This window comes from Hyperolius riggenbachi, chromosome 3 (genome assembly GCF_040937935.1).
Source record: "Hyperolius riggenbachi isolate aHypRig1 chromosome 3, aHypRig1.pri, whole genome shotgun sequence".
Taxonomy (NCBI): Eukaryota; Metazoa; Chordata; class Amphibia; order Anura; family Hyperoliidae; genus Hyperolius; species Hyperolius riggenbachi.
Genome location: NC_090648.1, coordinates 64,885,336 through 64,900,445, shown reverse-complemented (window position 1 = coordinate 64,900,445; position 15,110 = coordinate 64,885,336). Strand labels below are relative to the sequence as shown.

General features: G+C 46.5%; 2 protein-coding genes across 7 annotated transcripts in view; one reads left to right on the top strand and one right to left on the bottom strand.

The window, feature by feature from the left end:
- The window catches only part of PLPPR2 (phospholipid phosphatase related 2), a 36,598-nt gene extending 22,240 nt beyond the window's left edge, over positions 1 to 14,358 (bottom strand). For 3 of the 5 annotated variants that reach the window (XM_068274237.1, XM_068274241.1, XM_068274240.1), the window contains exon 1: positions 14,243 to 14,358. In XM_068274237.1, coding sequence (XP_068130338.1) covers positions 14,243 to 14,297 — 55 coding nt within the window. In that variant the 5' untranslated portion in view covers positions 14,298 to 14,358. Of the gene's footprint in view, positions 1 to 448; positions 798 to 13,709; positions 13,754 to 14,242 lie in introns of those variants that run through there. The other 2 variants (XM_068274239.1, XM_068274238.1) reach the window with 2 other exon arrangements.
- The window catches only part of TMEM205 (transmembrane protein 205), a 73,535-nt gene that overhangs the window by 9,836 nt on the left and 48,589 nt on the right, over positions 1 to 15,110 (top strand). The window contains exon 1 of one of the 2 annotated variants that reach the window (XM_068274244.1): positions 14,524 to 14,603. The exons of the other annotated variant lie outside the window; for it this stretch is intronic. The gene's annotated coding sequence lies outside the window, so the exon portion shown is untranslated. Of the gene's footprint in view, positions 1 to 14,523; positions 14,604 to 15,110 lie in introns of those variants that run through there. 2 annotated transcript variants of the gene reach the window in all.

Sequence of the window (15,110 nt, the reverse complement as noted above, 5' to 3'; positions counted from 1 at the left end):
AAGACACTCAGGGGCTGGGTTACTGTAATAAGGGGTTACAGGGGTAATAAGACACTCAGGCGCTGGGTTACTGTAATAAGGGGTTACAGGGGTAATAATACACTCAGGGGCTGGGTTACTGTAATAAGGGGTTACAGGGGTAATATTACACTCAGGGGCTGGGTTACTGTAATAAGGGGTTACAGGGGTAATAAGACACTCAGGAGCTGAGTTACTGTAATAAGGGGTTACAGGGGTACATAAGACACTCAGGCTGGGTTACTGTAATAAGGTGTTACAGGTGTAATAGGGCACTTAGGGGTTTAGTGTTAATTAGGCACCCTGTAGGCTGAGCAAGTGAAATCATGTGAACAAGGTGGAGACTTTGACTCGCAGTGAATAGCGTTTTGCAGCTTGGGGTAAATGGGAAAGCAGCGCACCCCCTCCAGCCCGCCATCTTATTACAGACCTGCTGGCATGATCCAGATGTTCCCTCCCTACCACGCTCCGGGGTATCAGTTCAGAGGCAGCCGACACAGCTCGCTGCCATTCTGCCTCCCTCCCAACGGAGAGCGGAGAGGCTGCGAGGAAAAGACACAGGAGAGGAGGGGGGGGGGGGGGGGGGGGGTGAAGGAATGAATAGGATGAGGATGGAATAGGGAGATGGAGATAGAATGGATCAGACTTGATGAAGGGAATATAAGAAGATCAGTGCAGAAAGATAACCATGATGGGATATTAGATAGAGGAATGGAGGTGTAGGAGATGGAGGGGGGAACAATGAGAGGAATACAGCGATGGAGGGCAGAGGAGGAGGAGTGGAAACAGCTGTGGGGGATTCATTAGTAAGCTGACGGCATATGCTTTGTGATTTTTAACACCCCACATTTCTGTACCTGAGAACAGCTTATCAGAGCCATCGCCCCCTACTGCCCATCTGCAGAAAGTCACTCAGCAGATAAGTCACAAACATCGCACAATTCATGGATATTGGACAGGCTGCACTGCAGTATATTAGTACTTTCAGGCCTCATTCACACCTAAACACGAAAATGCAAGCGTTTTGAGTCGTTGTTCCCCCCCCCCCTCTCGGCACTCCACTGCACGCTGCGTTTTTGTAAAAAGCGCTTTTGTAAGCGCTTTTTCAGAGCGGTTATGTAATTCACTCCATGACGCAAGTCAGGAAGTGAACTCTTTGACCCGGAAAAAAATAAATATAATGTATTTATTCTTAAAAAGGCGAACGCAAACGCCGCACAAAACTATTTTGTGAACGTTTTTCCTATACCTTTCATTATAGCAAAAATGCCTAAAAAATGGTGCAGGCAGCACTTTGCTAAGCGGATCGGAATTGAACCGCTCAGCTGTGAACTCTCTCATAGGGAATCATTGCACAAGCGTTTTGTGGGCGATTTTAAAAATCGCCTGGGCTTGAAAAACGGCGGAAAACGCCCATAGTAGGAACGAGCCCTCACAGCCATTGCTCATCATGTTGTTAATGTGGCTACACACGGTGCAATTTTTTTCTCTTTTAACTCAATTTGACCAATCTGATACAATTTTTCAGTTGACGAAATTGTTCCCTTTGTTGTGTGTACAAAAAAAACAAAGTTTGCTATGTACTGAATAGTTACATAGAATGTATTCTAGTTGAATACAATTTGACAATCCATCCAACACACACCATACAATTCTTGGTAAAGTTGGTTGTAATTTTCCACCACGTCCATTCTCAAAAAAATCAGGAAAAGCAGGAAATTTGATCAGATTTCCTGATCAAAATACAGGAAAATTGAATACTCACCTTTCGGTAATTTTCCTTTCCTGGAACAGAAGATGGCGGCATACTCTTGGGTTAGGCTCTGCTCCCTGACCCCATAGGACAGATTGCTTATGAATTAAACAACCCCGCCCCCCCCCGCCATTCTCATGAAAATCAGTCCTCGAATGGACAGGAGGGAGGGATTCGTATGCCGCCATCTTCTGTTCCAGGAAAGGAAAATTACCGAAAGGTGAGTATTCAATTTTCCTGTTTCCTGGATACAGAGATGGCGGCATACTCTTGGGACATAAAATATCACACAAGAGGGAGGGAATGCAAAAGAAACAATTTATTTATCCACTGCAGACAATACAGCTTTTCCAAATCAAGAGTAGTAAGAGAGGCAGGATCAACATGATAATGCATAAGGAAAGTATGAGACGAAGACCAGCTAGCTGCCCTACAAATGGATTCTACTGATACTTTAGAAAAAGATGCCCATGAGGCGGCCATTCCTCTTGTTGAATGAGCATGGATCTGCTCTGGTACATCTAAGCCTTTAATTCTGTATCCCTGCTGAATCATTTTCACCAGCCAGTTAGCAATGGTTCTGGATGTTACTGGATACCCTTTTCTAGGGCCCTGCACATTCACAAAGAGATGGTCTGAGGCCCTAAATTCCATCGTTTTGTCTAGATAAGCTCTCACACTTCTTCCCACGTCCAATGGGTAACACTCATGGTCCACTGGGAACGTTGGCAATGTTAATTCCTGATTTATGTGAAAGGATGATGCTACTTTCGGGATATGCTGAAGTACTGGTCTGATGACAAGTCTATACGGATAGAATTGCAGCAGGTTCTGAGAACATCCCAGAGCCTGCAAATCCGAAACCCTTTTTGCAGATGCTATGGCGACCAGGAAGACTGTTTTAAGAGCTACATTCCATAAAGAAGCAGATTCCACCGGATGAAAGGGAGGACTCTTCAGAACGTCCAGGACCACACATAAATCCCACTGCGGGAAAAAAGGCTTTCTAGGAGGCCTCATCTTCTGTACTCCCTGAACAAACTGCATTACCAGCGGGTCAAAGGCCCATTTCTTGTTAGTCAATGCCGACAAGGCCGATATCTGCACTTTAATGGCAGATAGGCTTAATTGCTTATCGACACCTGTTTGAAGGAAGCTAAGGACCTCTTGTACTTTTGGTTTAAGCATATCAAAGTTCTCTGAGATAGCAAAGGAGGCAAACCTCTCCCATATTCTGTGATACGTGGTATTGGTGGATGTTTTTCTTGCCCTCAATAAAGTAGCGGTCACTTCGTCTGAACACCCTAGATCTCTATATTTCCTCCTCTCAACCTCCATGCCATTAAACTGAGGTTGCTGCTGTTGGGATATAGCAGATTCCCTTGACAAAGCAGGTCCGGTATTGCTGGAAACTGCCATGGTTCCTCCACACTCATCTCCCATAGAAGCGTGAACCACGGCCTCCTTGGCCAATAAGGTAATATAGCTATGATCATGCATGACTCTTTCAATAGCTTCTGGACGAACTTCGTAATCACTGGGAATGGAGGGAAGGCATATCCCAACTCGAATGTCCAGGGGTGCGCTACACAATCCGTCCCTAAAGTGGCTGGATGGTGATGCCGAGAGAAAAAGTTCTTCAACTTCACATTCTCGTGAGACGCGAAGAGGTCTACCTGCGAGAGACCCCATTTCTGCACAATCTTCTGAAACTCACTCGGGTTCAGGGCTCACTCGTGAGCATTGGAGAACTGCCTGCTGAGTTGATCTGCTAGAGCAGGGCTGCCCAATAGGTCGATCGCGATCTACCGGTACATCGCGACCGCCTTCTTGGTAGATCGCGGCCTCTCGGCCGCATCTCGTAAAATTTGTTGCGGCCAGCAGCCCGTGTTTAGCTGCTGGCCAATAAGGATGCATGCGAGGAGAGAGGGAGGAGAGAGGCGGCGCGGCCGCTACGTCATGGCTGGGGGCGGCGACGGGCAGCCTGCAACGTGCGTGCTTGTAACGTACCCGGCGCCGCCCCCAGCCATGACGTAGCGGCCGCGCCGCCTCTCTCTTCACCGCCGCTTCTCCCCTGCATCCCATTGGCCTGCCAGAGTCTCTCCTCGCCGCCTCTTCTCCTCTGACTGCCTGCAGGTACATATACCTGGCTAGCCTACACTGGGGGCCCATACACCCGGCTAACTACACTGAGGGCCCATACACCCGGCTAACTACACTGAGGGCCCATACACCCGGCTAACTACACTGAGGGCCCATACACCCGGCTAACTACATTGAGGGCCCATACACCCGGCTAACTACACTGAGGGCCCATACACCCGGCTAACTACACTGAGGGCCCATACACCCGGCTAACTACACTGAGGGCCCATACACCCGGCTAACTACACTGGGGGCCCATATACCCGGCTAACCTACACTGGGGGCCCATATACCCGGCTAACCTACACTGAGGGCCCATATACCCGGCTAACCTACACTGAGGGCCCATATACCTGGCTAACCTACACTGGGGGCCCATATACCTGGCTAACCTACACTGGGGGCCCATATACCTGGCTAACCTACACTGAGGGCCCATATGCCTGGCTAACCTACACTGAGAGCCCATATACCTGGCTAACCTACACTGAGGGCCCATATACCTGGCTAACCTACACTGGGGGCCCATATACCTGGATAACCTACACTGGGGGCCCATATACCTGGCCAACCTATACTGAGGGCACGTAACCTATGCTGCAGGCACAAATACCTGGCTAACCTACGCGGGGGGGGGGGGGGGAATGGCATGCCTAGACATTGGTAGATCTCCTGGCCTCGGCAAATTTTAAAGTAGCTCGCGAGCCGAAAAAGTGTGGGCACCCCTGTGCTAGAGTATTGCAACATCCTGGAAGGTAAGTTGCTAATAGAACGGAAAGATTGCTCTGTGCCCAATTCATGATGTGCGTAGTCTCCCTCAACATAGCCTGACTCCTTGTCCCCCCTTGCCTTCTGACATAGGAGACCGCCGTTGTATTGTCTATTTGGAGTAGAACTGACCTGCCTAATATCAAGTGGCGGAAGGCTCTGAGTGCTAAGAAGGCTGCTCTGAGCTCCAGAATGTTTGACGGAATCTGATGAGGAAAGATTCTCCACTTCTCCTGGACACACACATCCTTGCAGTGTGCCCCCCAGCCTTTCAAACTTGCGTCTGTTGTGATCACCACAGCCTCCTCCTGTTGAATCTGATGGCATAACCGCAGATGGTGCTCGCAAGTCCACCAATAAAGAGAGTTCCTTACTGACAAAGGTAGGATGAACTTCTGCAGCAAATTCTTCTTGTTCCATGCCCTGAGAAAAAAGTTCTGGAACACTCTTAAATTCCAATGGGCCCATTTTACCATTGGAATAACTGAAGAGAACTTCCCCAAAAGACTTAGGCACTGTTTTGCTAGAATTGTGCATTGTGACAACACTACCCTCACTTTCTGCTGAATCATAATGATCTTCTGTGTTGGCAAACACACTTTGTTCTCTTTCGTGATGAACCTGGCACCCAAGAATATCATGTCCTGTGACGGAGTCAGCTGGCTCTTCTGGAAGTTCACCAGCCATCCTAATTTCTGTAATTCCTCTAGAGACAGCTGTTGATGTTGCAATAACACTGTCCGACTCTGATTGACAAGTAAGATATCGTCTAGGTAGTGGAAATCTCTTAGACCCCTCTGTCTTAAGGATGCTATTACAGGAAGAAGAACCTTGGAAAAGGTTCTGGGGGCTGTCGAGAGACCGAATGGCAAACTTTGGAATTGCCAATGCTTGTTGTTGATTGAGAACCTTAGGTATTTCTGAAAGCTGTGTCTGATTGGTATGTGTAGGTATGCATCCGAGAGATCGACCGTTGACATCCAATCTCCTATCTTCACCATCCTTATAATGGTTTGCAAAGACTCCATCCTGAAATGTCTTATTTTTATATACTTGTTTAGGAACTTTAGGTCTAGGACCGGCCTCCAACCCCCTGATGTCTTTGGCACTAAGAATAAGGGAGAATAAATCCCTCTGAACCTGTCTCCGGTGGACACCGGTAGTACTGCTTCTACTTGTACTAGGGAGTTGACATACTCCTCCAGAACCAGACGTTTTTGCATATTCCTTGGCAATCTTGTTTCCACAAACCTTGCTCGGGGAGGAGTCTTCTTGAATTTATAAGAGTGCCCCTTTTCTAGTGTCCTTTGAACCCAGGGATCGTCTACTGCTTCCACCCAGTTCTTCCAAAAGTAGCACAATCTTGCTCCTACCGGGGGTGACTGGGTGGCGCACCTTCAGAATGTTTTCTGACTTCCTGAGCTAAGGGGAGACTTTGGTTTTCCTGTTTTGAGAAATGATGACTGTGAACCCTTCCAGTTCCTGTTGAACTGTTTTCCTGGCTTATAAGATTTTGCTTGTTGAAATCTCGTTGAGGTTTGCTTTCTGGATACTTGCTGACGAAAAGGACGGGTTCTTCTATCCTGGGGTAGCAAACCCGATTTTCCCCCCGTCACTTTTAAAATTGCTTCATCCATTTCTGGGCCAAAGAGATGCTTCCCATCAAAAGGTATCCTGCACCAATTGTTCCTAGACGACTGGTCTGCCGACCATGGATTTAGCCAAAGTGCTCTTCTTGCCGTTACATTATGAAGCATTGCTCTCGCCGATGACCTAATGGTGTCTATGGCCGCCTCTCCCATAAACTCACTGGTTAATTTTAATTCATCTAAGGCCTTTACTATATCTTGTGTATCACTACCAGAATTTAGAGCCAGTTCAATATTCTCTATCCATACTTTAGCAGCCTTTGCCAAAGAGGTTAAAGCTACAGCCGGCCTGCAAGCTGCCCCGGCCGCCAGAAACGCCTTCTTGATATCTGTATCAACTTTTCTGTCAAGAGGGTTGCTGAAGGACAAAGCGTCATCCATAGAGAGTTACATGACGTGCCAGCCTCATGATTGATGCATCCACCACTGGTGCAGATTCCATTATTTTTGCGTCCTCATCACTTAATGGGTATAGTTTCGCAAAGCGATTTGAAAGCGATGGCTTTTAATCAACTTTACTCCATTCCTTCGTAAAGATTTCTTTAATTACCTTCATAAAGGGAAAGTTACTCGGCTGTCTATCCAAATGAGGATAGTATTTATCAGGCTCTTGTAGCGTCGCTTTGTCTCCCTCCCAACCTATTGCTGATTTTATTTCAGACACAAAAGCTGGGATCAAAGCGAAGTCAAACCCCACCGGTGATGGCACTGCTGAGGATGAAGCCCCCTCAGATTGGGCCTGTTGTGTTACAGAAGTTGCTTGAGCAGCCGAGAGTTTATTAAATGACTCCTGCACTGCTTGCTGGATGAAGGACATTATCTGCTGATTGTCAGATTCCTTCTCCCTTCCTAATTCCATAAAACAGGATTCACACACCATTTTATCCGGCATCGCCGGTTGACCACATGACCAGCAAGCCGACTTTTCGGGCTGGACATATCTAGCAGCTTGATCTTGCTCTCCTGGAGACCTATGCCTCTGATAAGGACTAGGTGACCGTCTATTTGATCTATATCTGTAAGATCTATACTCTGGAGAATAATCCCTTGAAGGGGATCTTCTATGATAATGTCCACGTCTTGGTGAATGGCTCCTGCGGGAACCATAATATCTACTAGAATAATATCTCCTAGGAGACCTGCTCCTACTTGGAGATCGTCTATTAGATTGACGCCTCTGGGGCGATTGTCTTTTCTTATCAGACTTCTTGTCATATTTCTTTGGAGACTTTTTTCTTGATGCTCTCTCCTCTCTTCTAGACTTTGAACGAGAACGAGGCACATCAGAGGATTGGCGACTTTTAGACCCCATGCTCCTCATTCCTCCCTCTTGCGGACTGTGGAGACATAAAAAAAGAATATGTTTCCACTTAAAACATCTGCTTCATATTCTAAGGGAGATAGCTCTCTTTTTCCCATGTGCACAAATATACACTATAAAAACACCCTGGTGCTGAAATAACAAGAAAACCTCACTCAAATACCTCTCCTGAGCATTAGGAATCTCTTGAGAATCCTCCATCTTTGAAAAAGAGAAAACACATATACAGGCATAAATAACCAGGAATAATGCATATTACCTGTCTTGAAGAGTCATCTCCGTGCCCCCCCTACCTTCATACACCAGACAACGGCTAGGACCAGGCACAGTGGAAAGGACAGGCTGTCAAGAACCCCCACGACTCCTGCAATGTTTGCCTGAGCGGTACCGCAGCTGACACGCTGACACCCGCTCTGGTCGCTTCCGGGAATGCGCTGATCTCCTCTGATGTCCGGCCAATGATGTAGGCAGCCGAAGTCTCGCGAGATCTGTGACGTCACCCTGAAGGAGGAATGTAGTGAGAGGAAGCGAGGGCGGAAGAATCCGCAGCTACAAGCAGAAACATCTGCTTCCAGCACCAGCGAGCGGCTCTAAGGGAAGGTCCTCCCTGCATCTGTAAGCCCCCTTTAGAGGCCGCAATGCTCGCCGCGAAGCGGGAGAGGCTGAACCCGCCCCAAACTGCCTTTCAAAAAAAAAGAAACAAAAGGTAACAAAAAGTGGCAGAGAAAAAAAAAAACAAAGCTGTCCATACGAGGACAGAAAAAAAGAGAGTGGCGGGGGGGGGGGGGGGGTTGTTTAATTTATAAGCAATCTGTCCTATGGGGTCAGGGGGCGGAGCCTAACCCAAGAGTATGCCGCCATCTCTGTATCCAGGAAAATGAATTTTTTTTGTACAAGCGATAAAACCAATTTAATGGAGTTGGGATAAAATCTAACAGAAAAAAAACAAGCGCAGAGTGTTCTTCTGTATATCAGGGGTGTCAAACTCAGTCGCGGAAGTGGCCAAAATCTAAAACCTAGTCAAAATTGTTGGCTAAATTGTTAAGTTTTAACATTTAGGGCTTGTTTACACCTAGGGTGTTTTTGCCATTTTTTTCAGCACCGGCGATTTTCAAAATCGCCTTAAAAGCGCTTGTGCAATTATTCCTTAAAGGGAACCTGAAATGAGCAAAATTATTTAAAACAAACACATGACGTAGCTGCAAATGAATATTACATACTAACCTCACCGTCAGTTCCTCTCAGAAGCTCAATATTTTCTTCTTACAGCGATCCCTTCCAATTCTGACAATATTTTGTCAGAACTCAAATATACCAGTTGCTGTCAGTTATATATCAACAGCTGTCAGTTACAACTGAATGTGCAAGGTAATGTCCATGTTTCTCTATGGCTCAGGTGGGCGATATAACAGTTTAACAGTGTACTTACCAGGAAGCTGTTATGGGGTAGTGGCCATTTTTAAAATGGAGGAAGGAGAATTTCATTGATCACAGAGGACAAATGGGATGCAGGAGAGGTGAAAGAGATTCAGGAGTAGACTACATGGGAGTTAAGTATGACCTGTGTATGCTTATTTTGACTTTTTATTTTCAGTTCAGGTTCTCTTTAAGGGACAGTTCATATTAGCGCATTGCGTTAGATTTCCACTGACCAAAGTGCTGCCTGTACCATTTTCGGGGCGATTTTGCTACAATGGAAGGTATAGGAAAGCGCAAAATGAATCATGTTTTGGCGTGATAATTCATGATTGCATCCGTTAATTCACAATCGTGTGCAAACGCGAAAATGCACACGAAAACGGCCGTGATATGAGTTATCACGGTTTAGTGAATGAAGCCCATTGTATTTATTATTTTCCTGGTCAAAGAGTTCACTTCTTGACTTTCGTCAGGAAGTGAAAAAAGAAATCGCTCTGCAAAAGCGCTTTGAAAAAGCACTTTACACAAAATCGTAGTGCGCAGGTAAGCGCCGGGAGGGTAAAAAAATCGTGCCCAAAAATCGCAAAACGCGTCCGTCAGCAATTTCGATTTTAGATGTGAACAGAGCCTTAGTGAACATTCTCAAACTCAGTAGTGTAACCATAGCGACCACCCCCTTCTGCAGAGTAGCCCACTGGAGGAGTTGGATATTTTCCTGTTTCAGTGCTTCTTCAGGTCTCCTCTGATCTTCCTGACAGCCACATGCTCTATGCTGCATACCTCTGGCTATGAATACATGTCATGTGATCAGGAGAAGAAGGGAAGTAGGCACAGAGCGTGCGACTGCCAGGACGAACAGACAAGACAGAACACATTGCTGAAGCAGGTATATATTAAAGAGAGTCTGAAGCGAGAATAAATCTTGCTTCAGACCTCATAGATAGCAGGGGCATGTGTGCCCCCGCTAAAACGCCGCTATCCCGCGGCTTAACGGGGGTCCCTGATCCCCCAAATCCCCTCCGTGCAGCGAGGGAGCGCTTCCGCATTGGTTCAGGGCTAACCGCCGCAGCCCTGCCTCATGCGCGTCTATCAGACGCGTACCTCCGCCTCTCTCCCGCCCCTCTCAGTCTTCCTTCACTGAGAGGGGCGGGGGAGAGGCGGTGATGCGCTGTGAGGCAGGGCTGCAGCCATTAGCCCTGCCTCCAGGAAGAGCAAAATCTACGACCAAGTTGGTCGTAGATTTTGCGGGGTGGGTTTGTCGGTGAAGGGACCCCCGTTTAGCCACGGGATAAAGGCGTTTTAGCAGGGGCACACATGCCCCTGCTAACTATGAGCTCTGAAGCGAGATTTATTTTCGCTTCAGAGTCTCTTTAATCTCCAGCCTGGAGCTGTCGGTAACTAACAAACAGCCCTTACATAAGCTTATAGAGGGGAGGAAACAGAGCAGAGAAAAGGTGAAAACTCATTAAACTATTCTGGAATATAAAGATAACAATAAAAACATATTTCCCTAACTAGCTAGTAATGCCTGCTGTGCTGGGTGGGCCATTGGGTTTACGTCAACTCTACGGACGTCAAACACCAACTCAGCTTGTACAACTGGACTTATTAGATTGTACCAATCTGATTGAACTAATGGAATTGCATGGTCGGGCCAATCAAGCTAGATCAATGGAATTGCACGACTCTATCAATCAGATTTGACCAACTAAATTGCGTGGACCAGTCAGAAATTACCAATTACATTGTTTGATTGGACCAATCTGATTGGGCCATTCGAAATTGCACAACTGGACCAATCACATTGCACAGTTGGACCAATAATATCGGATCAATCACATTGGAACAATTACATTGTGTGATTGGACCAATTAGATTTATCGAAATACATTGCACAAATCCAGTCATGACCCCAGTCCCCCTTCGGCCGACTGTGCCAAGTTTGAGGCCCCTACTGTTAACAGTCTAAGAATGGCTTTTAGGGAGCTCGCTGAGCAGGTAGTTCAGTCATCCAGTGGCAAGGCCCAGGGCCGGTTTAAGCAACAATGGGGCCCTAGAGCAAAATAAACCTGGGGGGCCCCCCCAACATATACCCCGGAACAAAAATCGGCATTAGGGGACCTTTTTTGCAGCTGGTATAGTCAGGGTGTGAAGTCCCAATCGATCAGAGCTCCACATTCTGGCTATCCCAGCCTGCATGGGGGACAAGGGGTTAAAAAGTTTCAGGAGGGGGGACCCCACATAATTTAAAAAAAAAAAAAAAAATTCCTACACTCTAATCATAAAAAAAAATTGGGAAAATAAAAAAAAAATGCCAGGGATCTTCATACAGCCATTTTGCGGCTGTATAGCGATCCCTGGCCAAAGCGCTGCGGCTGCGTATAGACCCCCTGGAAACCCCGTCAGGAAATTTATTGCGCTTTCGTTTGATGCATGGAAAATTACACTACCGTTAGGTTTGCTACTAAAAGTGACATTTACCGCATTTAAAAGTATACTTTTTTCCTTTGAAACTTTAAAATCGATTTTCTCAAAAACTATAAGGTCTTTTTTAAAAATTGTTTTTTCCTCTTATTCCGAATGATCTCCTTAACGTATCCTGCAAATTTAGGGTTTCTAGCATTTAAGGTGGATTTGCTATTAACCATTAAAGTCGGCAGGTTTTTAAATGTGTTTTTTTTTTTCCTTTGAAACTTTAAAATCGATTTTCTCAAAAACTATAAGGCCGATTTGAAATTTTTTTTTTCCTCTTGTAGCCACTGGGGGCCCCTACAAGCTCTGGGGCCCTGGGGCAGCTGCCTCCTTTGCCTTAATGGTAGCGCCGGCCCTGGCAAGGCCCGACAAACCCCTGAAACCTTCGCTCTCGGGTGACTGTCAATTTCTCATGCTTTTTACTCCAGAGTGTAAGAGGGATCCCCATTATGATCGCCTGCCCTTTCCCACTTCCATCCATCCACCACTCCGCCTTAAAAGAGTCTACCTTGCTGAGGTGAGCAGGCTTGCAATCCTATCGGCCAAAATTTTTGTTTTACTCTTAGCCAGTTGGATTGACCAAATGACTTTGTCAAAGAAGAATGTGATCAAACTAGAGGGTGTCATCTCTGAAGAAAGCACACAATGTTTGCTTGAAAATGCTGGAGATGTAATCAATCTGATTGGTTGTATGTGGCTCTGCCCACTTTTAAAAATTTTAAAGAGACACTGAAGTCTCAAAAAAAAAACGTGTTATATGTTTAATACTTTAGCCCCAACTAAACCGTCGCATTCCCGCCGCTATAAATCTAAATCTCCCCTAACTCGCCCTCCCTCACCCCTGCAAAATCCACAACTTTCTTGGTCGTGGATTTTGCTGCCCTCTAGTCTGCCGTGTGAGGCAGAGCTATGACCCGCAGCCCTGCCTCACATGCGTCTGTCAGCGGCGGATCTCCGCCTCTCCCCCGCCCCTCTCAGCGAAGGAAGACTAAGAGGGGAGGGGAGAGGCGGTGATCCGGGCTGATAGACGCGTGTGAGGCAGGGCTGCGGGTCATAGCTCTGCCTCACACGGAAGCGCTGCATGGATTGCCCCCCAGGGAGTTAGGGGGTATTTAGATAGCGTACAGAGGCGGGGATGCAGCGGTTTAGTTAGGGCTACAGTATTAAACATATTTGTTAAATAAAAAGACATTTTTTTGAGACTTCAGAGTCTCTTTAAGCCCAGTCACCCACACTGCCGAGTTTGGGGGCTCTAGCTTTAAAGAGAACCTAAGGTGGATCTTCAGGAGGCAGATGGGACACAGAGGTATGTTCTCTGCCTCATGACATGCCTCTGTGTCCCTGCCCACACCGCTGCTCTCTGCCCCCCCCCCCCCCACTATAACCCCCGAGTTTAGCAACAAGATTTGTGGCTAACTCTGAGGTAAACACAGGGGAGAGGAATTCCCTGTTCAAAACGCCTGCCAGGGGTGTTCCTGCAGGGTTTCCTGAGCTGCCATAGGGCAGCTCTCTCTCCGTGGCTGCGTGCCCTACCGCTCCCCCACCTCCCTGCACACTGAGAGACACACAGTCTCTCCTTGCAGCGTCGTGAACCAGAGGTCACAAAAGTGAAAGTGGGCCATTGCGGCCCACGGAAACATCGGTTTTTGCGGCTACCTGATCCGCTCAGCCTCGCAGATCAGGTAGCCTACTTTATTTTCATGTTTTGAGCCCACCTTGGGTTCTCTTTAAAGGACAACTATCAAAGTATGTATTTTAATAGAATCCTCTTAGGAGAAATGATATCTACTGTAGGGGTAATAAAGAAAAAAAAATATATGTTAGCATAATGGTAGTAAGAAAAAAAAAATCATCTGTGACCTTGCTGTTAATGGTCCATTGCATCCCAGAAAAGTGGAGCCTGCGTCGGGATGCAGCCCACACCATCTCTTGGAGGGGACGTCGTTCTAGGAGGATTCAGTCTGGCAGTCTATTGCTTGGATTGGATTCAAAACCAAAGAAGTAAGAAAGGATATGTATGTGATGTGAAATTGGAAAAAACATATAGAAATAAAGTGTAACATATACATGGGTTTGTACCGCGTGTGTGTGCGTGCGTTCATGTGCATTCGAGGATAACATAGGCATAGTCAGCCATCAATTCAAAAATAATTGCATATAATACCGTAGATTGTATGTACTCCCAGTGTCTGTATGGGTTTCCTTCGGGCACTCCGGTTTCCTCTTACATCCACAATATACTCTGTAAAGCAAGCGCTGCAGAATATGTTGGCGCTATAAAAACTGGCAACCAAATTGTATCATTCGTGTCCCTTCCACATGGCTGCCAGTGTGGCAGCCCTGTGGGACCCGAATATGCAGAAGCAGCTGAATCTTAATGCACGGACACTGAGGAAGGGGTAGCGTTACGGGGGATTCTGGGGATTAGGGGGACAGCGGCCAGTTCTGTCGTGTTCATCTCATCCCGATATCACACGCCGTTAGTTACCACCACACATGGTCCTATCGACCTTGATGATGGATTTTCAAGCTTGATCGATCAATACATTTGACTGATTTTAGCCCAAAATCATCGGTCTAATCATTGATCGGGCATACTTTTTGTGGCACCGACTTTCCGATTCGACAATACTGAATCAAAAGATCGATCGGCCGCAAAATTGCTAGCTGTATGGCCACCTCATCATGTTTACCAACCGATCATATTGTCCAAAGCAATGTGTCGTGTAAAGGTAGCCTTATCTCCTATCATTCCTGCAAATTCATCTGCAACAATGCGCTCCCTGAAGAAGAACAAACGTCAAGTCAACCACATGATGTGAAAACCGCAGGAATAGTAATTTTGATTCACATGGCTCTCCGTCCACAAAAGAGTTACCGAGGATTGAGGAAGCTTATAATTAATTGGCGTAGCAAGCAGCTGGGGGCGCGGCCAGTCGCCCAGCTGTGCTGGATAGTGATTGGACATATTCTCACTGGATCCTTTGTGCACCCGGAAGTGTCTGTCAGTGTCTGCCCATCTGGACTGTGCTCTGTCTGTGCAGCGAACAGCAGCGAGGTAAGTGGGGCGGGGAAATAATCGTGACGTTACATATTTGTACTGCTGGCTTGAATGCACTAGGGACTACAATTCCCAGCATGCCAAGGTGTGCTGCTGCCTGTATCAAGCTGCTAATGTTGCAGTGAGCATGTTATGTGAATAACAGCCTGCATAAGGTGTCCCAGCAATGTGTGGGCACTGTACCCACAGTGTAGGTAATAGTTCCTGGTTATAATGTGCATCATTATGTACCTACAAATCTCATTGTGTATTAATACCAGCTAGTTCTGAGGGGCCTTCATAAAAATGATGATGTGTTATCAGTTAGCCACTTGTCTGTTCTTCATGTGACCACTGCTTTTATAATAAGATCATAATGTACAAAGGGGCGATTAGCCAGCTGAAATCATTTGCATCTCCATTGCCAATTAGACTATAAAAATGACTCTTTTCATGAATACAGCAATCTGAATAATAGCATTATTTCATTAGAAATTGCACTATATTTATTTTATCTATATATTT